This window comes from Platichthys flesus, chromosome 11 (assembly GCF_949316205.1).
Source record: "Platichthys flesus chromosome 11, fPlaFle2.1, whole genome shotgun sequence".
NCBI lineage: Eukaryota > Metazoa > Chordata > Actinopteri > Pleuronectiformes > Pleuronectidae > Platichthys > Platichthys flesus.
Window position 1 is genome coordinate 22,235,514 of NC_084955.1, and position 21,356 is coordinate 22,256,869.

Sequence of the window (21,356 nt, forward strand, 5' to 3'; positions counted from 1 at the left end):
TAAGATTCAGTCCAGACACAGCAAATATTCTAAATCCCTCCAAAAATCTTTCAGTGTTTGTTTCATTTTTCCTTGTGCATTCTTAAGTGATATTTCAAACCTTTAACTTTATGTAAATATAACCAACAACAACAGGATCTGATGATTCTTTTTACTTTTTAATCATAATGTTAATGATGAACCAACGAGTGCATTTGGACTTTGCATTTGGACTAAACCCATTGTTAAGTGCAAGGCTTGACAATATCAACTGAAGTCGTCAGTTTCCCAAGTGACTGACAGAAAGGAACTGCAGGGATTATTAAAATTAGGCCAAGCGCCGCCACCTCTCGAGTGTCAGTTTAGACATTTCTCAAAATGTGTTTTAGAATTACTCCAAGTCACATATCCAACTGCCACACTAGTTAAGTTATGTGAGTAATATCTTTATTTACTACTGGTATCTCTATTATATAAATTGTCTCTCTTCCTGGTGCTCCTGTAGATTGGCCTCAGTGACAGGAGGCCGGTTTGTGGGCCTCCGTGGTGACCTCTTCTTCTCGCCCTCTGCCCGATGCCATCCTAGGACTCCCCCTTCAGCACCGACACCAGCTCCCCGCTCTCCTTCAGCTCCTTGACTATGTCCAAGCCTCCGATCAGCTCTCCCTTCACGTAGAGCTGTGGGTAGGTGGGCCAGTTGGAATAAGTCTTCAGACCCTGCCGCACCTCCTCGTCCTGCAGGATATCGAAGGTGTCATAATCCACCCCGGCGCCGTTCATGAGCTCCAGGATCTGCCTGCTGAAGCCACACCGGGCCTCCTCCTTGTTGCCCTTCATGAACAGCATCACCGGGCTCTGGTTGATGACGCTCTTGAGCCGGTGCTCCGGGGTGGCGGCCTTGGGGCAGGTGTTCTCCAGCTCCCCGGACTCGGCCAGCTCCTTCACGATGTCCAGTCCTCCCACCAGCTCCCCGTTCGCGTACAGCTGAGGGAAGGTGGGCCAGTTGGAGAAGACCTTCAGCCCCTGTCGCACCTCCTCATCGGACAGGATGTCGAAGCTGCTGAACTGAACGTTGTGGGTCTTCAGCAGGCCCACGATCTGCCGGCTGAAGCCGCAGCGGGGCTCCTGCGAGGACCCCTTCATGAAGAGCATGCAGGGCGCCGCGTTGATCAGCTTCTTCAGCCGCTGGTTCAGGTCCTCGGGGCCGCTCTCCGCCGCCCCGGCCTGGCTCCCGCTCACCGCCAGGCGCTGCACCTTCTTGGTGAGCTCCGGAGCGTGGGCCCCGTCCAGGCTGTCCACCCGCTCCCCCGCCTTGAAGAACAGGAACGTGGGCACCGAGGAGATCTCATACTTCTCCGACACCTCCGGCACCGCTTCCGCCTCCAGCTTCACGAACGTGGTGTGCGCGTGCTCCTTGGCCAGCTCGGCCATCACCTCGTTCATGTGGACGCACTGCGGGGCCCACGCCGCCTGGAAGTGCACCACGGTCAGACATTTCCCCGCTTTGGCGAGAATGTCTTCAAACTGCCGCTGGCTGGTCGCCTCCACGAAGTTCGCCATTTTCCTTTCCCTTAGCGCTTCCGGTATCACCTCCACGTCACATCCGCCGTGCAGCCTGGTAGCTTCCAGGTAGCAGAGCTCGTACCAGGAAGTGAATTGCGTCTAATTTAGTGATAAGAAACCCGCTGCTGACGCTGGATAAGCCCGAAAGCTAGTGCGACTGCTAAGGTACAGTTCATGCTAAAGAGAACCCAAAGACCCGCTGCCGCCGGCACGATAAGCTAATTGTACCGGTTCGTTTTGTTAGCATTAGCGTAGCCCGCTCGGCCACTCTGAGGACGTCTGTAAAGCTTAGCTAACCCCCTGCTAACAAGGGCTAGCGGCAACTAACGATAGCGGGCTAACGCTAGCCGACGAACGTCCGCGTTACATGTTATAAAGTGTGTAATTAATGTTCGCCCGAACGACACCGAGATACAGACACGACAACGTAATGTCACCGACGCGAAGCTAACAGCAGCGGCCACCAGGCTAGCGTCGGTTGTCACCATTTTCACATTTATAAACCTGTTTATAGACAATAATGTGAAAACAAAACAATCACAAGACGCGCTAATTAGCCGACGGGTTCCCGTCGAGTCCCCATCACATCAGGGTCAGTTGTAAATCCTCTATGGTTCGACTCCCGTTATGAGACTGTAGTGAGAATGCAGAGGCCTGTGTCCGAGCCTTTGTTTGATTTGGGTAAATATCAAAAGGGAGATGTAATCGCCTTTGTCACGCCTGAACCTGGCATCTAATTAAAACATCTAACTTAATTAGATGTATAGTTTTGAATTATTTCTTCTGTGCCCACATTTGGACCAGATCTAGATCCACAATACACTATGACTTGTCATGTCTCTACTCGATCACCAGGATCTTCCTTGTTTTGTCCATCCAAACATCAGACGAGGACTAGAAAAAGAACCACTGAAATAACAGTGGGAATGTGTTTATAAAGGGTTTTTAGATTTGCAAAACCTCTATTTTACATATGAAAAGGGTGATTAAAAAGCAGTTTGTTTAGACTCACCAGACCTGTACTGTACTCACAATTAATAAAAATACAGTTTTTAAATTGAGTAAATATGTCATGTACTTGTGAAAAGGCAGAAGACTGTAATATCCCTGTTTTTCTCACATGTTGACCAGATCTGGATCCACAATATCACAATAAACGTATGCTCTGGATTTGTAACATCTTTACTCTGTTAGTAAAAACACAAAAAGGATTTTTACAGCTATTTGTCTGACCAAACTTCATCAGAGCAATTTTCGATAAAAAATAGTATATTTAAATATTCTGTTTGTTAAAACCTGTTTTTTCCCCATCTAGACCTCATCATACTGGATCTAGTTTAGAAAAATTGTTAGACAGGCTTAATCTGGATCACATTTATCCAGACATTTTAAACCAGAATATGCCGGCAGCTCCTTTCTATTTGGCACGTCGTTATTTTCTTTATGTTTTTAATAACTACTCTGTTTGTTCATAGTGTTGATTCTAGTTTCCCATTAAGCAAAACATGCTGAACTTTCACTTTCACTGAAGATAGACACTTGCTGATTAGTCAGTTATTTCATATAATAATGAACAGATCAACTAAAGCAATAACAATTAGTCAAGGTTGCAGCAATGAATGTGGTTATTGGTTGAGTTACACATACATTGGTTGGGGTAATGTTTAAATGGTTGACAGGTTTATATTTTAACTGAAAAATACCTTGCTTGGTGTATCCAAATTATAATAATTATATTCATATTTTTATGATACAGCAACACGATGGAGGAACAAACTGCAGAGATAGAAGTGACAGTCAAAACCTTAGACTCACAGAGCAGGACCTACACTGTTGGCGGTCAGGTAAATTCTTCAATTCCTACTGAATACTGAATCTGGAGAGCGTTCTCATTTCCAGTCAGCCTCTGAGGTCGTCTAACTCAGGTCTCATCCACCCTTTTGTAGTTGACAGTGAAAGAATTCAAGGACCACATTGCTCCCTCAGTGGGTATCCCTGTGGACAAACAGAGACTGATCTACCAGGGCAGAGTGCTACAGGATGAGCGAACTCTGGCGGACTACAGTAAGTACTTCATTCATTGTGATTTAATCTTGTTTTAAAGGCATTTTTAGGTTTTTCTCTCTGTACTACTTCCCGTGTTGGTAAGTTTCAGTGTGACACCAGTTCTCTAAAAAACGGTCCCTTGTTTATTTATAATTACATACACATTGTTCATTGACATTTCAGAAACACCTGTTGGCAAATAAGTAGAGTAGAGTTTACTTTGATGTTTCCTGTACAGCAACTTTTTATTTTGTTCAGATCACTACTGTGGTAAGAAGTAATGACAGTAAATTGCATCGTATAGCTCCAGTTATTAGTTGAAACATCAATTAATAAATTAGCTGTAATCATTCAGCATCTATTATGAAATATCTTCTGTGCACAGATGTAACTGTAGTGCTCTTGTTGTCCCAGATGTGGGTGGCAAGGTGATACACCTTGTGGAGCGGGCGCCTCCTCCGCCCTCTCAGCCTGGCTCAGGGTCAGGAGGCACTTCGGCTGACAGTGGCCCCTCCTCGTCTTCCCAAGGAACATCCCAAGTTCCCCCACATGACCGCAACGCTAACAGCTACGTGATGCTGGGCACCTTCAACCTTCCTGTCAACATAATGGACCCCCAGCAGATACAGGTACACATTTTATCATGTTTCATTTCATTTCAGCCACGACCAACACAGAAGGTTAGTCTTGAGTGTTAACTGTGGATTCCAAAGGTTTGTTAATTCAGTGTGTTGCTCTTCTCGTGTAGATGTCAGTCCAGCAGATGGTTGGGGAGAGTGCCAGAAATGCCAGGGTCACAACCAGCACTGGGGTAGGATACAGTGTCTGCTTATTGTACACAAAACCACATGACATAACCCCGTTTCGTTAATTGTCACTTTTTTCCGTTTCAGAGCAACGGGTCTGTGAATGTACACATTGATATGGACCAAGCGGTGCAGAGCGAGCCGAGGCTGAGGCTGGTGCTGGCTGAAAACCTACTGAGGGACGTCAATGATGTCATCCAGCGAATGGAGGTGAGAGCTCAACCTTCAAATTATTCCTTCGGCAAAGCTCCAGAGAAACCGCTGCCTTATCAGTAACTAATTCTGTCTTGTGTCTGTTTTTAGACTCGGCCGAGTGACGCAGCCTCCCAAACTGAGACATCATCTGCTGCTGCTGCTGCTGCTGCTGCAGTTGCTGCTGCTGCCGCTCCTCCTGCTGCTCCTCCTACTACTGCTGCTGCTGCCCCTCCTGTCTCCTCTTCTTCTACCTCCTCCACTCCGTCTCCTTCCCAGCCCATGGACACCTCCCCACCTCCCACAACTCCCCCACCTGCGCCCGCTGCTTCAGGACAGTCTGAGGGACCAACCCCCCAACCAGGACCCAAGTGAGACTTATGATTTTAACTTATACCGCATATTATAGCTTTGTGAGAATCAACACAAGCAATTCAGTATTTTTTTAATCAATGGTAAATTTGAAAGCATCCTTAAATTTTTGGCATATAATGTGTTGAATGTGACAAGTTTTGATTACTTTTCCTCCTCTAGTCATCCCAGCCCATCAGATCTGGCAGAGATGTTGTCCGAGCTAAGGAGGGTAGAGGAGAGACTCCAGCCCTTCCTCCAGAGAGCTCACACCATCCTGGAGACAGCCACCACCACAGAATACAACAACAATACAGTAGGATTCAAACAGACAAATAATAATTCACCGCTGATCCCTGGTGCATACTGAAACCAAAGACTCGTACATGGCCTTGATAATACGATGAGTTTTGTTGCCCTGTGAGGCTCTGCCCCTTAGTCTTATACTCCCTTCATACATGTGGCATACTTGCATATTTTATATTTATACCAAATACTATCTCCACCCATTGCTTTGTATCTTTACCTGGTATTACACTTGGTTGAACACACGTGTGTTTTTTATAATCTTTGTTTCTGTCTTGCTTAATTATGTCTGTATATATTTTGGAATAGTTATTTATAAATATCTATGGCCTCAGTTAATTAGACAGGTAGCCCAATTGAATTAATAACCACTTTGTAGCTGCAGAGGGCACTGTTGCTTCGTTTTATCTTTTATATATCATATTTAAACTCAAAATCCATTCAGATTATGTAATTAGGATTTCAAATGAAATGTGTATATATTAAACAACTGTGGAGAGTTTGTTCATATGATTGGTTGGATGGATGAATTGTCCCAATTTGCAGGAATCCTCGTCTATATTAATATTTAGTTTTCTAAACTATTTATAGCTGATATATATTGTCTGTAACAGGAGAGAGAGGAGGACCAGCGAACTCTCGTCTTGACAATGGAGTGTCTCCGGCTCCTTGGTAACGCCCTTGTGGCCCTCAGTGACCTGCGACTGAACCTCATGAGCCCTGTGCCACGCCACCTGCACGTGGTCCGTCCTTTCTCCCACTATTCCACCCCGGCAAATATGCCTGGAGCCGTACACCACCACATCCCAGTGCAAGTAAGAGAACACAAATACATTTTAGACAGAGGGTGATGTGAACCTTTAGTTTGATTTCACTTGACTGTCCTTGCATCTTAACCAACAGATGAACATGGGCGCCACAGTGACGGTTGGGGCTAACGGCACTGAGGGAACAACCACGACCACCCAGTCAGCCAGCCAGTCGGAGCAGGCAGGTCAGGGACAGACCTTTCCCCCACAGACTTCCGCGTCCAATCAGCAGGCGGGACAGGGACAGGCTGGCCCCCGGGTCATCAGGATCAGCCACCAGGCAGTCCCGGTGGTCATGATGCAGATGAACACGGATGGTGTGTTGTCCCGTATCCGTCACTGATTGAATGCTCCACTTCGTTAAAGGCGTTTGTCTGTCACGTTGCTGGGCGGCAGTGCATTGGAATAGAATGACTGCACATATGGCGCCACTTCATCCTACATGCCCTGCTGCCACGAGCGTTGGCCGACTGGTCTGAAGAATTTAATGATTTATAGGCTTAAATCTAATCAGACTTTTGTTTGTTGACTGGAGATGTTATTGCAAATGCACTTCTTTGGAGTGTAACATACTATTAAATTTGTGTTGTGTTTGTGTGCAGGCCAAGGTGCAAACCCTGCAGCAGCTGGTCAGCAAATGCCCGGACAACCAGGTAAAGGCCAGTTTAAAGATGATTAATCAATAAATTAATCAATTGACAGGCAAATAATCAGCAATGTCTAATATTAGATAAAATATTGATATAATATAAACAAACAAAGTCAACTTTGGCTTCAGGAAACAATGTAGGAAAAATGATAATGATATTATTCATTGATAATGAAAGGTTTTAGCTGAAGCTATAAATCCTTAATTTAGTAACATTAAATAATTTGTCTTATCTTCTTCTGGCCACAAAAACAAGAACTCATATTGTTCTCATTCCCTGCTCGGTTTCTGCCTCCAGGTGTCCTCCCCCCCGACTTTATGAGGAACCTCATGCAACAGATCAGCCAATACGCCGCTGCCGTAGCTACTAGTGCCGCAACCGCCGCTGCCACCGGCCAGCCAGTCCCACCACAGCCCACACCTCCCGGCTACAACTCCACAGCCAACTCTTCGACTACCACCACGGGTCCTAACACACCCACCACCACCCCTACTGCTCCCCCACCACCTCCCCACACCGGACCCCAGGCCAGGGTTGTGTTCACCCGACCCCCTTTTGCACCAAACATGCCCCCTCCGGCATTTGGCACCAGGGGAACCACCATCAATGTGAGGGCCGCCATGCCGGGCCAGCAGCCAGGACAGGTGCGAATACTGTTTTCAGAATTTGGGTCCTGTGTGATGGTGGAAGCTGATTTTCAACATATTCAGTATTTGAGACAAATACAAAATCTTCCTCCACAGGCTTTCAACCCTGCTGCTCTAAACCAGATGATTAGTGGACTAGTCGGACAGCTTCTGCTGCCGGGACAAATGGGTAAGATCATCCGTTCGTTCAATTTAGATTCAGACTATTAACAGCATTTCTATCATGGGATTCATTTACTTAAAAGAGATTGGTAATCCATTGCTGTTAATAAATATTTCAATCTGTTTTTCCACAGCTGGTCAAACTGTCACATCCTCATCCTCCTCATCCACATCCACACCTTCCTCCACCTCCTTCCCCCCTTCTCAAACCAGCACCTCTTCCTCCTCCTCCTCCTCCTCTTCCTCCTCCTCCTTTTCTTTCTCCACCTCTGGACCAACACCTCCACCCACTGCAAACAATACTAGTCCAATGAGCCAGAATGAGCCCAACCCCAATGAGCCCCAGTCCCAGGAGATGCCCCCAGACCTCAGCCAGCTCCTGGGTTCCCTCCTGGGTGCAGCTGGTGCAGCTGGCGTCGGCCCCGGAGGAGCCCCTTCCCTCACTGTCACCACATCTGGTGTTCCAGCCTTCATCCAGGGAGTCAGCGAGTTCATGCAGCAGGTGAGAGTTTGAAAGTGTGGCACTTAGTTTGTGGGTTACTTTTATTATCCACGATTCCATCAATAAACTGTTTTTAATAATCATATTGCAAATTAAATTGTATTTTATTTAGTAAATGACTCACAGTGTATGCTTGGACACACTTTTAGCTAATAAAACAATTTACTGTGTGTTAATGTTAACAAATCCTCTTTTCCTCTCCAGGCCCAGCCCATCTTTACTCCACCCCCTCCTCCCTCTGGTACTGCTCCAGCTCCTGGTTCAGGGCCCAACCCGATGCCTAATCCCACTGGAGCGGCTGAAGCCCTCAACCCAGAGTTATTCACAGGCATCGTCCGTGGTGTTCTCAGCACCATGATGGGCTCCCTGGGCCAAACCCAGAACGACACAGAGAGCATCGCTCAGTTTATGCAGAGGCTGTCGCAGGCAACCAACATCTTCATCAGTCCCGAGGATCCTACCGGTAAAGAACAGCACAAATGTTGGTGAAGGAGCATTATCTTTATTTCCTTCTTTTATTCTTTGGTTTATTTGTGGTTCACAGGGTTTTTCGGCGAGCTGCTGATGTTGGTGTGCCAGACGTTCACCATGTCAGACCTGGTGATGCTTCTTCACGGCCAGCACCAACCCCTTGGACGCATCCAGCCTCAGCTGTCCCAGTTCTTCACCCAGAACTACCTCAATGGCAGAGAGCCCACCGACCAGAATATTGCTGTTAGTACGACTCACCAGGAATCTTCACTCATATTTCTCTTTTGTGTAATTGAAGGGTAAATTTTTATTTTTCCTTCTTCCCGTAACACAGGAGGCTGCAGAGAGTCTTGTGAACGAACTGGAGGAGTACATCACCGAGAGCTTTGTAAGTCCCTGAAATCCTCTCCTCGTCCAGTGAAACACAAAATAGTAACTATTGAAATGCGATCAAATCATATCTTACACTGTAAGATATTAATTTATCACAGCTAAGATGATCAAAGAAGTTGTGATACGATGCCTTTAAGGATTTCTCTTTATTCCATCTACTCGTTTAGGCTTTACTGAAGAAATGTTGGAGCCAATTTAGTGATTTAGTGACCTTCGAGTAATTGTAATTGCACCTTCTTTACTTTCAACCCCCTCAGAGAGAATCTTCGGTCACCGTGCTGGACGGCGTTGATGTTACTCAGACCAACATGTCCTTCTTCAGACAGCAGCTGACTCGTATCGCCACACATATTCTGCGCTGCAGTGGTAAAAGACTATTTCTCTTTGTCTAGTTTTCTAGTTTGTGTTGCCTCCATTTGTGTTATGTAGGTTGTAGCACTAAAGATTATGCTTTTTTAATTACTAATCAGGAATCCTGAAGAAAATTGACCAAATTAAAGTAAAAGTGTATCTGTAGCAAATGTACAGCCTCTGCTAACAAAATAAATGTTTTCATTCAATGTTTTTCCCTATCATTCAATTTCAATATTTGTTCACATCCAGATGAGTTGTTTGGCCCCCGCTTGCTGCTGATGTGTAACCAGGCTCTGTTCGAGTGTCTGGCCCTCAACCTGCACTGCCTGAGAGGAGACCAGAGAGCTCTGACTGCAGTCATCAACCACAGAATAGTTAGTAAACTCACTGGAAATGGAAATCTGTATTCTCTCAAATGACCAGCAGATGGCGACTCCAGTTCTTCAAAAAGAAATGAAGTCAGTTTCTATAGACGTCTGTGAGAAACATCTCAACTTTTCTCTTTATTTTATATAAAAGTTTAAGTCTTCTTCAATACAACATGATGTTCATTTTTGTAAATGATGGGCCCATTTAGAATCAATTACATGATTAAGCAGCGTATACATGTGTGATTGACTTTGATAGTGGCCCAACATGAAAAAGCATCACTTGGAGAAGAGTGTAGATTTTTTGTCTTCATAAAAAAGGAGGTCACACAATTTAAAGTTTGAATCAATCCAAAGAGAGAAAAATAGCAAAAATAAACAACCCATCAGCTGCTGTAAAGTAAAAGCTGAACTTTCTTGTGGTTGCAGCGAAGGATGTCGAGTGACATCAGCCCCAGCCTGGTCAACTGGATGACCAGCATGATGACGATGAGGCTGCAGGTGATTCTGGAGCACATCCCGATCACACAGGAGCAGATCCAGAACTACATCGTTCACACACAGGTAACGCATCAAACACACAGACAGTTTTATTTTACTTATGTGTTGGTGGCTGTTATTGTGAGTGGCTCTCTTATGTTACCTCTCAGGTGTTCAGTTACTCACAGGTTGTTAAAAATTTGTATCTATCTTTGATTTTCTGAGTTTAACATTTGATCAGTTTCCTTCCCAACTGAACACATGAACTCAGGTACATGTTGTCTGATGGCTCTTACATATCGTGTTTCTTTAGACTGCACGTCTGAAATGGCTAATAAATATTAGATGACATTCTTTCAGCGAGATCAGTCTCCTGCAGCTGCCACACAAGAGCCTGAACGAGCACAAAGTGCCACGGTAAGCATGGTGTGTCCTTAAAATCCTCCGTGGATCAACCTTAATATGACATTTCAGGCTCCGCTTTGACTTTTAGTTTCCTCACTGCACTCTTTCTCCCTGTGAAGATCGTGGACTCCCTCTCACCAGCTGCAGCAACCACAGCGGAGGAGGCTATGTCCGTGTCACACGACTCAAGGGCAACGTCACGGGAGACAAGGGTGTTGCCTGGAGACCTGGGGGCCGCAGGAGGGGCCGCACCGTTAGGAGGAGACATGGCAGCAGCTGGAGCAGAGGGAGGGAGCGAGGATTCTGCTGGAGAGTCAGAGGCCTGGGCGGCTGCTGTCCCCCCTGTAAGAGATCACACAGTTTGTTCACTGTTTTTAATAACACATAATTTAGGTTGTCTGTAAATGTGAAACAAATTGCAACAAAGCAGGAGGTTTGGACATGTTCCCCTGTTAATCTGGATGATCAGCCAGTTTTTATAGGAACTGTTTCTGCTGTAGAAATGTTTCCAGTGAAAACTGTTCTGAAGTTCTCAGAGTAGCAAGGACATTGTTTCTGGAAATACAAACTGAATGAGATCATCTTTAATCAACACTTAGATGTCCTTTAATACACTAAAAAGTGTTTGGCTCCCAGGATAAGAGATGGGAGATAAATTCCAAATTGTTGTCAAAAAAATATGTTTTAACTTTAGCTAAAGTTAATGAAGCCTCTGAAGTCTGTGTTTGTCAAATCAAATGTCTCCTTACTGAGCTGCAGTGGAAGACAGAGGCTGTGAAGCTTTTGATCCATAGTTTTAAAACAAACTTAAAAACGTTTTAATATCACCTAAAATGTATTTATGACCATTAGACTCCCCCACGTTGATCCCTATTTTGCATATTAACCATCACTTGCATTTCCCCATGTTTATAAACTAACTTGCAGGCAGACTAGAACGGCATTAGTTACCAGAAACTGATCACCGATGCAGCTAATTGGATGAGGTTACGTGCCTAAAAAACTAAGATCCATCCAATTTATATATTTTTTAAGGGCTTGTATTTGTAAATTTATATTTAAGACATTTTATAACCTCCTGAGGACCCGCGGTCACCCTGGATACCGCTGGTTACCCATAACCCTCCTTGTGTTTGTGGTGTAGGAGTGGGTGCCCATCATCAGGTGTGATATGATGACCCAGAGGAAGATGAAGGCCCAGCCGCCGCTGTCTGACGCCTATTTGCATGGAATGCCAGCGAAACGCAGAAAGGTGACCAGGTCGTTTCCAGCTTCACTCTTCACATTAACAACGTCACATGTCATCACCTAATTGATCATGTTTGTACATGTGTGTGTTTTCAGACCGGACAGGGTGGTGCGAGCCTCCTCTCCCTCTCTGACGCAGTGAGTCAAGCAGCCAGGACGGCCGGAGTCAGGCCCATCACCTCCACTGAGCGACTACAGGACGATCTGGAGACACAGGAGACAAAGGAAGCGTACGCAGAACAGGTAACTGCTCAACGTGTTGGCTACTAACGACCTCAGCATTGATTTGTGTTAGGATCCTGTTTACTTTTCATTTGCAAGTTACAAAGCTGAGCATCAGGGTTTTGAAGATGTTGAGTCGTGTTGCAAGCAGCTTCACAATAAAATACATACTGTATTTCCAGTGTCTTAAACCTTGTTTTCAGTTTGATAGTCCTTGAATTGAAACAGTTGGCCCTGGGATATAGGGATTTATCCAAAGAATAACAGTTTTCCCCGTATTTGTAAAGTGGTTTACCTTTTAGTTTATTAATTCATGATTTAAACAATCACTTAATTAAACAAACATTGGAAACCTCACAGTCACATTTTGACAAAGTGCCTCTTTCTTCCACCTCAATCTTGATTGTTTCTCTTCATCTTCTCCTCTCAGGTCAAAGCCGACATCAAGAAACGAGTGAGAGAAGACCCGGATTTCAACTCTCAGCAGTTCCCCAACTCGCATAGAGCCTTCTCATCAGACTCGTAATCAGCTGCAGCCCACCAGCACTCTAGCTGTCTTCTTCTGTGTTCATTTCTCGGATCATCGTTTAACTCCCCCGACCACTCGCTGAAGCTTCTCCCAACTGTGTGTACCGTTTTTAAGCAGTTAGCAGCTCTCTCGTCTAATTTCCTATTGCTAATGTGACTGCTTCCCCAGTGCCTATTTATTACTTAGTGTTTATTTAGGTCAAAACCTTTGCTGAGAGAATGTTCCCGATCCAAAAGATGATATATTAGATTTAAGTTTCACTAAACCTGGTGACTTTAATTCTGTCTGGTTCCCTTGTGTCTGTCGGTTTTTCTTTTGCTCTCTTATCCTCGTGTAGCTTTGTTAATATTGAGCTCTAGTTATGTAGTGGACTTTTGCCTTCCTCTCGATCAAGCGCAAGAGTAAACTTTCATGTGATGAACATGCTGTACAGTAAGCTTAATAAAAATCTTGATACAATGGAGCTCTCTCTTTTTGTGTGTCGGGGGGGGGGGGGGGGGTATTGCTGCCTTTTAGATGAGAAGTTGTGTTTTGAACGTGATTTATTGGGAATATTCAAATTGAATTTTATTGCATCAGGCAGAAAAACACTCACTTGGGCTCATGGATAGATTTTCCTGGTCAAAGGTCATTTCATTATATCTGAAGTCTGCCTCTCCCTGTGATTTTGACCAGATGTCACTTGGACTCTATGTGCGTTCTACTTGGACCGAATGTTTCTGACTTGAGCATGAAGGGGAGGAGTAAAACAAACCGGTACAAAGAGGTTTGCCTTTTAACACCTGACATGTATGGATATACTGAATCCTATTGTATACACTCGAGGGGGGTGGAAATGGGATATTTTTTTCTGAATTTAAGGCTTAATTATCCTGTTAATTCAAAAGAATAATAATCAGTTTTTTCTTTAAAAAAAAAAACGAAGTAAAGAGATGTTTAAGTCTTAATTCAGAAAAAAACAGGGCTGGTGAAGTTTTGCAGCGCTGGATGAAATCGGACAACATTTCTAACCAGCATGCATTGTGTTAGAACCAGCATGCACTGTGTTAGGACCATAGGACCAGCATGCATTGTGTTCGAAAACGCATGCATCACAGCGCCCATCAAGTGGAAAGCACCTTCAGATAACCTGATTAGATCTCAGTGGTCAAAGATCACAATCACCTCATGTGAGCCAGGAAAAAGGAACTGCACTGGGTGGAGGAGGCGTAAAACCAGAGTGAGGTTATTGTAGTTTAAGCAGTTTTTGATGCATTGGTATACCGTGACATTTATTAACCATTTTGTGTGACTCACCAAACCTTTGGTCGTAAGGAGGCCACGTCAACAGGAAAGAAGATGAACTCAGCCAGTCAAACTTGCTGATCACGTCTGGACCAACTAATGTTGCTAAAATACCGACTTGAAAAACTGGAAACGTTTCCTTAATGGATTTAATAAGTTGTTCACACTGAGATGAGGTGTGGTAATGTTTTCTTTGTTTGCAAATGCTGCAACTCGGAAACCAGATCCTCACATATGACATCTCCCTTCCAGTAAAGATCCACTCTGACAATACGAGCCGATGAAGTCCCGAGAGAAGTGACTGACGAGAAACACTCCAGATGGACGCCACCGATTCTACATTTGACTCGTCCACACTTATATTCAGCCTTTGTAAAACTGCTCCATTTGTAATAAACCACTAAGTTCACATCTGTATAATTTACAATATCATTTACAAACGTTTCAATTCATGTGCAGCACAATGAGCATTTGTTTCCTCCCTTGCTTGACGTCAGAAATGACCTTTGATGGAATAGACGGATGAAGATACAGGTTAGTTAATGACGGGCTGTGCACACAGTGGATTAAATTAGCACGGTGCAGATGCTTGAGTATTTGACGTCAGGGTAACATTGGTGAACAGGTTCCTCTGCCTGAGGAGTTCATTATCCAGAGAGGAACGTAAACAGCCAGGGCACTTCCTGGTTGGCATCCTGTTTGGGGTCAGGAATGTGAGCGAGTCAAGTGGCTCAAAGTTTTCACCTCCTGAGTGAAAACAACTCTGCATTTCATTTCTTACTTGTTTTATTTTAGACCATTTAGGGGAAATTACAAACCATGAGAGAATAAATATTATGGGACATGATTAAGTTAATTACAATCAGATTGTAATTTTTTTTTTATTCAAATCAAAGAGCAATAAAATACACAAACAAAACAAAAATGTTGGTTTGATAATATCGAGCTGGAACAGATTGGACTAAATTTTAATATTTTCCTGCAAGTCCAACACAAATCCACTGTCTGCAGAGCGTGTGTGTGTGTGTGTGTTTGTGTCTCTGTGTGTTCACCTGTGAAATGCTTATCTAGGAGTGGTGCTACACTCGTGGTACTACCCTGCGTTTTATTTGCACAAGGTGTGTGTGTGTGTTTGCGTGGTGACTAAACACAGTCGCTGTGAGCTTCTGTGACGAAGCAGAAGGACGCAGCTAAAGGTCAAAGGTCATGTGAAAAAAACAAATTGTAATGGTTTGTATTGTGGGTCTTATGGTTGAAGCGCCAAGAAAAGGCCGAAAGACAAATGACAATCGGGTCTCGGGACTTCGGAATGAGGTCACAACCGCATAACCTGAATTGATAGCATTCCAGTTCCATAGGAGGTGTGAGTGTGTTCAGTGTGTCAATGCTACCACCTGGAAATCATCCGGCACACAACCTCCCTGCAGATCTTCTATCTTCTAAGAGTTTGGTCGTTTTATTATTTAGATTAATAAGACAGATACAGAAGCATGTGTCTATCAACAATAAGCATAAACGTGTCCATTTAGTTAACTTTGGACGGAGCCATGCTAACTGCTCTCCTCCGCTTCAAGGTCTTAAGCTAAGCTAGTTGTCTGCTAGCTCCAGCTCCAGGCTCCATACAGACATTTGAGTGATAACGATCTTCTCCAACTCTTACTGACAGCAGTAAATAAGTGCACTAACCAACTTAAAGACACAACATTTATTTCCAGCATCAAAACGTACATAATTTAAATGAGAGTAATTGAGCAGCAAAGATTTAGAGAAGAGATAAAGGCCCTGATAAGACCCATACAACTTTCTTTTTTTTTCTGCCTTACATTAAAACAGATATACAGGTTATATATGGGGACAGTTATTCAGCAGTGCAATGTATTCATCTGTGCCTGGCTATAGAAAGGCTCCAGGGTTTGATCGGGGATCTTTGAGATTTCTGTATCTGTGGGCGAGCCAAACTCCGAAGATCTGAAAGGAAACACAGACAACGGTCATCTTCATTACAGACTGTTTAAAGATGACCGACATGATGGTTGCCTCCAAAGTTGAATTCATTTCTCGATAGTGAGAGGAAATTGAGATGCATCGTCCATCTTATATGAACCTTAGGTCTTTCCTTAAATCAAACATAACCACAAAGTCTCAAATCCCTGATCGCTAGCATACTGCGCAAAACTCTGGTATGTTTTGGCTTCATTTCTTGACAGTGGGAGGAAGAGGAGTCTATGATCAGCTCCTGTCTCACACCAAATTCCACTGGTGTAAAACGTGTTAGCTTTGTCACTATGGCATTTCACTGACCTCTGTAAAGCTGAAGAAGAGCCCGACACCGCCCACAAACCGCAGCACCTCTCCGGCATACCGCTGGATGATGTTTGAGCAGGTTTCACAAGCTGGTGACGGGTCTTTAAAGCAAGTCTGCAAGAAGAGGAAGAAAAGGAGGAAAATTCAATATCTCCCAGAGACACGTTCACATCAAATCCACATCCACACGATTCACTCACAGCAGCACAGGTGCCGTTGTAGTTGAAGCTGGAGTAGCCGCAGCAGTTGAGCGTTTTCTCCACGTCCAGTTGAGTGGCCTCGGATTTGTTCCAGCCGATCTCCAGCAGATGGTTCTGTGAACGAAAGTCACACACACAGGTTGTGTGTCCTGTAACTAAAAGATGGAGAACATCCGGCAGCAGGATGAGGCCGTAAACTGAGCCACCAAAGTCAACATGGACGGACGAAGCATTCAGCTCTGTCACAGAAGCAGCAGTGTCATGGTGTAGGGCCCTGGTTGACCCCCAGGAGAAGGGACCCGGGGGCCCTTCATCAAACCAAACTAATTCTCTTCTGCAATCTGTCCACATTAATAATAATAAACGAGTAAAGTTTTAATTTAGATGTTCGGTTCTCCAACCAAACCTGTAAAGTTGTGAAGCTTTTGGCAGAAAGTTATTGACATGGGGCCTCGTGAGGAGGTTTCCGAACATGGAGTGTGAAAATCCAGCCGAGTAAAAGTACTTAATCTATAAAAAGACTAATTTCTGTATAATATCTATGATTTTGCTTATTTATAATGTCGATGCATTCATGTTTACATCCTTTTGTTTCTCTTGTTTTGTTTTATTTCCATGTATTTTGGAAAGCACTTTGCAACCATCTTTAGATAAGAACTATAGAAATAAAGTTTTAGTTATTATTTATTTCTGAAATGTTGTTCGGTTTATTGGCGGATGGAAACAATGTCAAGATGCATTACTGCAAAAAAAAAAGAATAAATAATAATAGATAATATATAAAAATGTAACAATATAATTCTAATTGTCAGCACAGACCAAAGGAACGTACCTGTTGGTCTTTATTCAGGGCCAGGCAAGCACAGGACACCGCGAACTGCACCACGAACACGAGGAACAGAATCATCATGTACTGGATCGTGTTCAGGAAAAATCTACATCAGATCAAATCAACCGAAAACAGTCTCATTGTGTTACTGCTACACAACAAAAACCTCAGACCACAGGCTCAACAGAGGAGTAAAACCCTCTGAGAGCTTCGGCTTGTTTGCTTTTCATCCAGCCTGGTCACACAAACGCCCGTTGGCACGTGTGGGGCGACTCCCCGGGCCAAAGGATACAAAGAAGAGCAGGACCTGGTGGTGCTTCAGGGCGCCGCACAGACCCACGAAGGCAACCAGGAACAGGAAGCTGCCCACGCCAATGACGCCGGCCACCACCTGGAAGCTTGAGACCAGGCCGAACCATTTCCCCCAGGCGGCCCCTCCGATCAGCAGCAAACTCACCAACTAAAGTGCCAGTGTCAGATAAATGCTTTAGAAAAGGAACAGATGCAACTTGCTCTCAGCTCTAAACTCAGCAAACGTCCAGTCAACACTAAAGAAAACACAAGTTTGACAATTCATCTCTTTCTCTCAGTTCTTCTCTGTTATTCTGAGTAAAATCATCAAGATGAAGAGTACTATAATAGTTCAATGTATTTGAGGGACAGTGGTTTATGTAACAAGCAATATACAAAAGTATTTATGATCAAATGTCACATATATATATATATATATCGCATTTTACACTAAAATTATCATGGGAAGTTTATGATGTCATAGTAATTTTGCTAAGTGATAAAAGGATTCAACTTGTCTTTTGGTTTAGGAGCCAAACTTCACTGTGTCCCCATCTTTTCTGATATGGACGTATATTAAACAAGAGGAAAAGAGGAAAGTAAAGTTGCTAAATATAGTTATTATGGTTTAGAGGTGGATATAAGAACTAAAGAACAAACTCTCCAATGTCTTTTTTCAGTTAAATAGAATTATTAAATTTGCTAAATAACAACCCTGTCAATAGACTACATAATTAATGAGAAATTGTTTCAGCTCTAATAAAATCTATTGCTGGAATTTTACTTGTAATCGGCTCGATCTAAATAAGATCTATTTGAACCTTTATGAAGAAACTGGCTTTGTCTTTACATGCTATGTTTTTTATTATTTTAGTTTACTTCTCAGTCAAATGTAGAGCAGCTCCAAAGTTTCCACATATAATTCAGGACATTACAATAAAATGCTATTAGTTTTTTATCTTAAAAACAACAGGATAAAGATTAGTGTCGACAGATGTTTGTTAAAGTGATTATACATGGAAACAAAAAACAGTAGAAATAGGTTGTTGTTGGTTTATACAGAAGCAGACAGAGGTATTTATACTTCATGTGCCGAAGTACTTCTTCTAATCTCTGTGTAAAGATACCACAAACGGTGCAAGCAGCAAGTGGCTGCCATTAACTGGGCCTGGTCACTTCCTACACCTACACCTACACCACCTGCTCCACAGCAAAGAACAAACTACATCTTCTTCATTCTCACGAGTCCCACTGAGCCTCCCCAACATTTCGTCCTGCGATGTAACAGCTGTGAACTTCTACTCACGACATAAAGTATGTTGAGCGCGCACAGTGCGTTCTTGGTGCAGACGTATCCTCCACAAACCATCGCGGCTCCGCACACGGTCCTCACGGATCCGGATTCAAGAGATCTCTGGGTCCTTCGTCTTCCCGAGAGAGGCCGAGTGCGGCTCGATCGTGCCCGGCTCCTGGTCCCTGCTGGTCTGAAGGAGGCAGAGACCAAACCGGGGAGCGTTTCCTGGACACATCCTGCGCGCTGATTCGTCCACAGCCTCTGTTACGCACGAGTCACGCATGGAAATCATCGGTGTTATTATCGAGTTGAACATTAACCCGGATCATTCTGAGCTTGAGAGAGATGACGGAACCTAACTTCTATACTTTAATCCTATATTGAAAGAATATAAATAAAAACAATACAAAATATCGATTGGTAAAACGGTAAATTATCTTTTATTTTTTCAAATTTCACATCACAACAGAACAAGTTTTGTTCGTGTGAATTTTATTGTGTTTCAAAGTTGTGTTAATGTTCACTTCACTTGAATGACAGGTGGATTTTACTTATGATGACAGCTCCCTATGGCTCCCCCTGGTGGCTAAATAGTTTCTAGAAGATGGTGTATCGTCAGCATTTCATTAACATGGTTGTCCGACATCAGAGCAGCAGAAAACATTTCTTCTCATTTACTTTGACACTAATTTATATGTGGTTATTTACTAAATGTCCTGCATGCTGATGCTGCTTCATTTGACACCAGAGTCTAGTCGTGAGTCAGTCTCAGCTGTCAGTCATAATGTTTCCCCTTGTTTTTATATCCTCAAATAAAAACCCTAATCAATCTTCATTGTAAAACTTTACATTTAAACAAACATCAGCGTGAGAAGAACAATCTGAAATGACACAAACCATCTTTGGTTCTTTTATTTGACATGTGACTTTTTAGTTGCTCCATGTCCATTAGAGGGCGATGGGGACGCTTTAGCCTAAGTTTTGGGGGGATCCTTCATGACGTCCATCTTTATACACAGATCAGTATTTGTATTGACATGTTAAGAAATAAAAATGGGCTCTTCAAAATAAAAGCAGCCTGCCCAATAACAACCAAAGAAAAAGAAAGAAATTACTGTTTCACAACATTCTCCCCAAAAAGAGGAAGGTGAGCTCATGAAATCAGCCTCAGTTGACTTCTCTGAAACCGGACTACAGTCAGGACCGCGCCTCTTTTTGCAACGTACCACAACAACCCACAAACGCCAATGTGCATTGAGCAGCTGGGGACCGGAGAGAAACTGTGTTTTCACTGTTGGTTTCCACACAGCCAGTGACGGCCGACCCCATTCAACCAGCTGCAGGCAGTCAGCTTCTGTCTCTGACATGTTAACACCAACAGTTACCTTAAAACTGAAAACAATGGGGCAAGAATTAAATGCTTTATTCGTCCCCCCCGCCCTCACACCTTGGAAGTGAACAGAAGGCAACGTTTCACCTCTGAAACATTGGCTCCCTATGTATGAAGCAACAAAGTGGCTTGCTGCAGCATAGGTTATAAAGCCCACCTCCTCCGTGTTAGTGGATGGAACATAAACCAAACTAAAAAGTCAAAGTACACGTTAACGGTTCAGTGTGTGGAATTTAGTGACATCTAGTGGTGAAGTTACATGTTGCAGCTGAACACCAAATGACTCCAAATGAGCCGGATGGCTCCGTTCGTGTTTCCTCCTTATTTCTTAATAGTGGGAGGAAGTGGAGATAAATCCTTTATCTTTATGTACAGTCTTTTGTTTCAAGTCTCCACCAAGCTAAGCTAAGTTAAAGTTGCTCATAACTTCCTGAGAATGGTGTGAATCTTCTCGTCTGAATCTTTTCTGTCTCCACTAGGTACTGGGTAGAAGGAGCAATGGACTTGCACCGGGGGCCTTGTGCTCTAAGTTTACCTCGTGCCGATAAACTGGCCAACTGGAACAGGTTTTGGTGCTGCCATTTTTTCACTCATTTGTGTTTTACACATTTATTCAAAGGGTTTGGTCCGACAAACATTGTTTTGTTTATAGTAAATGAAAAAGATAAGGAAGAAAATTGACCTTTTATATAAACTTTTAATAAACTGGTGACCAGCAGTTTGTCGCAGTCACAGATGAAAATATCTTCTTCTTCGTCCTCGGTTTAACTGCAGCAGTGGTTTGCAACTGGGTCAAAACCAGCAGCAGATCGGCTTGATCTTTTGTTTTCTATTTCCATAAATCGGACTGACACAGACATTCAAACAAGTCGATCAACTTTCCAACTTTATTCCTCGATATGCAAAAGTAAAACATGGGATCTGCATAAGAATATTTACTGTGACCCATTAATGGCCTGATTAGAATCTGCTGGTCAAATGTCCAGGACACTGTGAGCTAACGAACCCGTTTTGCTGAATAAAAAACATGACAAAACACTGACTTTGATAACTTCCTCAGTTCCAGACGTCCAACTGAGAAGGGACAACTCACACCGTGTGTAAAAACAAGCTGCAGCTTCGTCCAGTAAAAACCTGCCATATGCAAATTGAGACATTGCAGTTTACATGTAAGTTGCTGAAGGAAGAGGAACCTCGTTTGTTCTCTATAGGGCGGCGTTGTCGTTCGGTCAACACTTTCAATCATCCGCCAAAGTTCATTTGAACAAACCTGCTCTCCTT

General features: G+C 43.6%; 3 protein-coding genes across 5 annotated transcripts; 1 reads left to right on the forward strand and 2 right to left on the reverse strand.

Annotated features, from left to right (window-relative positions):
* Positions 1 to 404: 404 nt before the first annotated feature.
* On the reverse strand, positions 405 to 1,587 carry glrx3 (glutaredoxin 3). Its single transcript, XM_062398579.1, has one exon. It carries the CDS (start codon positions 1,537 to 1,539, stop codon positions 562 to 564), a length of 978 nt encoding a protein of 325 aa, XP_062254563.1. The 5' UTR covers positions 1,540 to 1,587; the 3' UTR covers positions 405 to 561.
* Positions 1,588 to 1,589: 2 nt separating this feature from the next.
* bag6 (BCL2 associated athanogene 6) lies at positions 1,590 to 12,942 on the forward strand. 3 transcript variants are annotated; one of them, XM_062398576.1, is made up of 25 exons: positions 1,590 to 1,707; positions 3,299 to 3,386; positions 3,489 to 3,606; positions 4,003 to 4,217; positions 4,337 to 4,399; positions 4,482 to 4,604; positions 4,698 to 4,957; positions 5,121 to 5,253; positions 5,858 to 6,058; positions 6,147 to 6,369; positions 6,655 to 6,705; positions 7,000 to 7,346; positions 7,446 to 7,518; positions 7,646 to 8,013; positions 8,218 to 8,476; positions 8,558 to 8,727; positions 8,819 to 8,872; positions 9,135 to 9,243; positions 9,481 to 9,605; positions 10,029 to 10,163; positions 10,440 to 10,505; positions 10,604 to 10,828; positions 11,629 to 11,736; positions 11,829 to 11,975; positions 12,385 to 12,942. In XM_062398576.1, exons 2-25 carry the CDS (start codon positions 3,306 to 3,308, stop codon positions 12,478 to 12,480), a joined length of 3,750 nt encoding a protein of 1,249 aa, XP_062254560.1. In that variant the 5' UTR covers positions 1,590 to 1,707; positions 3,299 to 3,305; the 3' UTR covers positions 12,481 to 12,942. The 3 variants fall into 3 exon arrangements, with proteins under 3 accessions (XP_062254560.1, XP_062254562.1, XP_062254561.1); XM_062398578.1 differs by having other exon boundaries at positions 6,147 to 6,237; XM_062398577.1 differs by having other exon boundaries at positions 1,591 to 1,707; positions 10,440 to 10,496.
* Positions 12,943 to 15,457: 2,515 nt separating this feature from the next.
* Positions 15,458 to 18,896, reverse strand: LOC133965117 (tetraspanin-13-like). The gene is made up of 6 exons (XM_062399521.1): positions 18,698 to 18,896; positions 17,393 to 17,560; positions 17,104 to 17,184; positions 16,272 to 16,385; positions 16,069 to 16,185; positions 15,458 to 15,735 (listed from the first exon to the last, which is right to left on the reverse strand). The coding sequence occupies exons 1-6, from the start codon at positions 18,758 to 18,760 to the stop codon at positions 15,661 to 15,663; spliced, it is 618 nt and encodes a 205-aa protein (XP_062255505.1). The 5' UTR covers positions 18,761 to 18,896; the 3' UTR covers positions 15,458 to 15,660.
* Positions 18,897 to 21,356: the final 2,460 nt, after the last annotated feature.

What these genes read in the sequence shown, in the direction of transcription:
- glrx3 (XM_062398579.1), bottom strand. Translation starts at nt 1,539, where the DNA reads ATGGCGAACTTCGTGGAGGCGACCAGCCAGCGGCAGTTTGAAGACATT.
- bag6 (XM_062398576.1), top strand. Translation starts at nt 3,306, where the DNA reads ATGGAGGAACAAACTGCAGAGATAGAAGTGACAGTCAAAACCTTAGAC. An exon ending in TCAGCGAGTTCATGCAGCAG is followed by an intron (nt 8,014 to 8,217) that starts GTGAGAGTTTGA and finishes TTTCCTCTCCAG; the next exon opens with GCCCAGCCCATCTTTACTCC. An exon ending in GGGCGGCTGCTGTCCCCCCT is followed by an intron (nt 10,829 to 11,628) that starts GTAAGAGATCAC and finishes TTTGTGGTGTAG; the next exon opens with GAGTGGGTGCCCATCATCAG.
- LOC133965117 (XM_062399521.1), bottom strand. Translation starts at nt 18,760, where the DNA reads ATGGTTTGTGGAGGATACGTCTGCACCAAGAACGCACTGTGCGCGCTC. An exon ending in CGCTCAACATACTTTATGTC is followed by an intron (nt 17,561 to 18,697) that starts GTGAGTAGAAGT and finishes CTGGCACTTTAG; the next exon opens with TTGGTGAGTTTGCTGCTGAT. An exon ending in ACAACGGCACCTGTGCTGCT is followed by an intron (nt 16,186 to 16,271) that starts GTGAGTGAATCG and finishes CTCTTCTTGCAG; the next exon opens with ACTTGCTTTAAAGACCCGTC.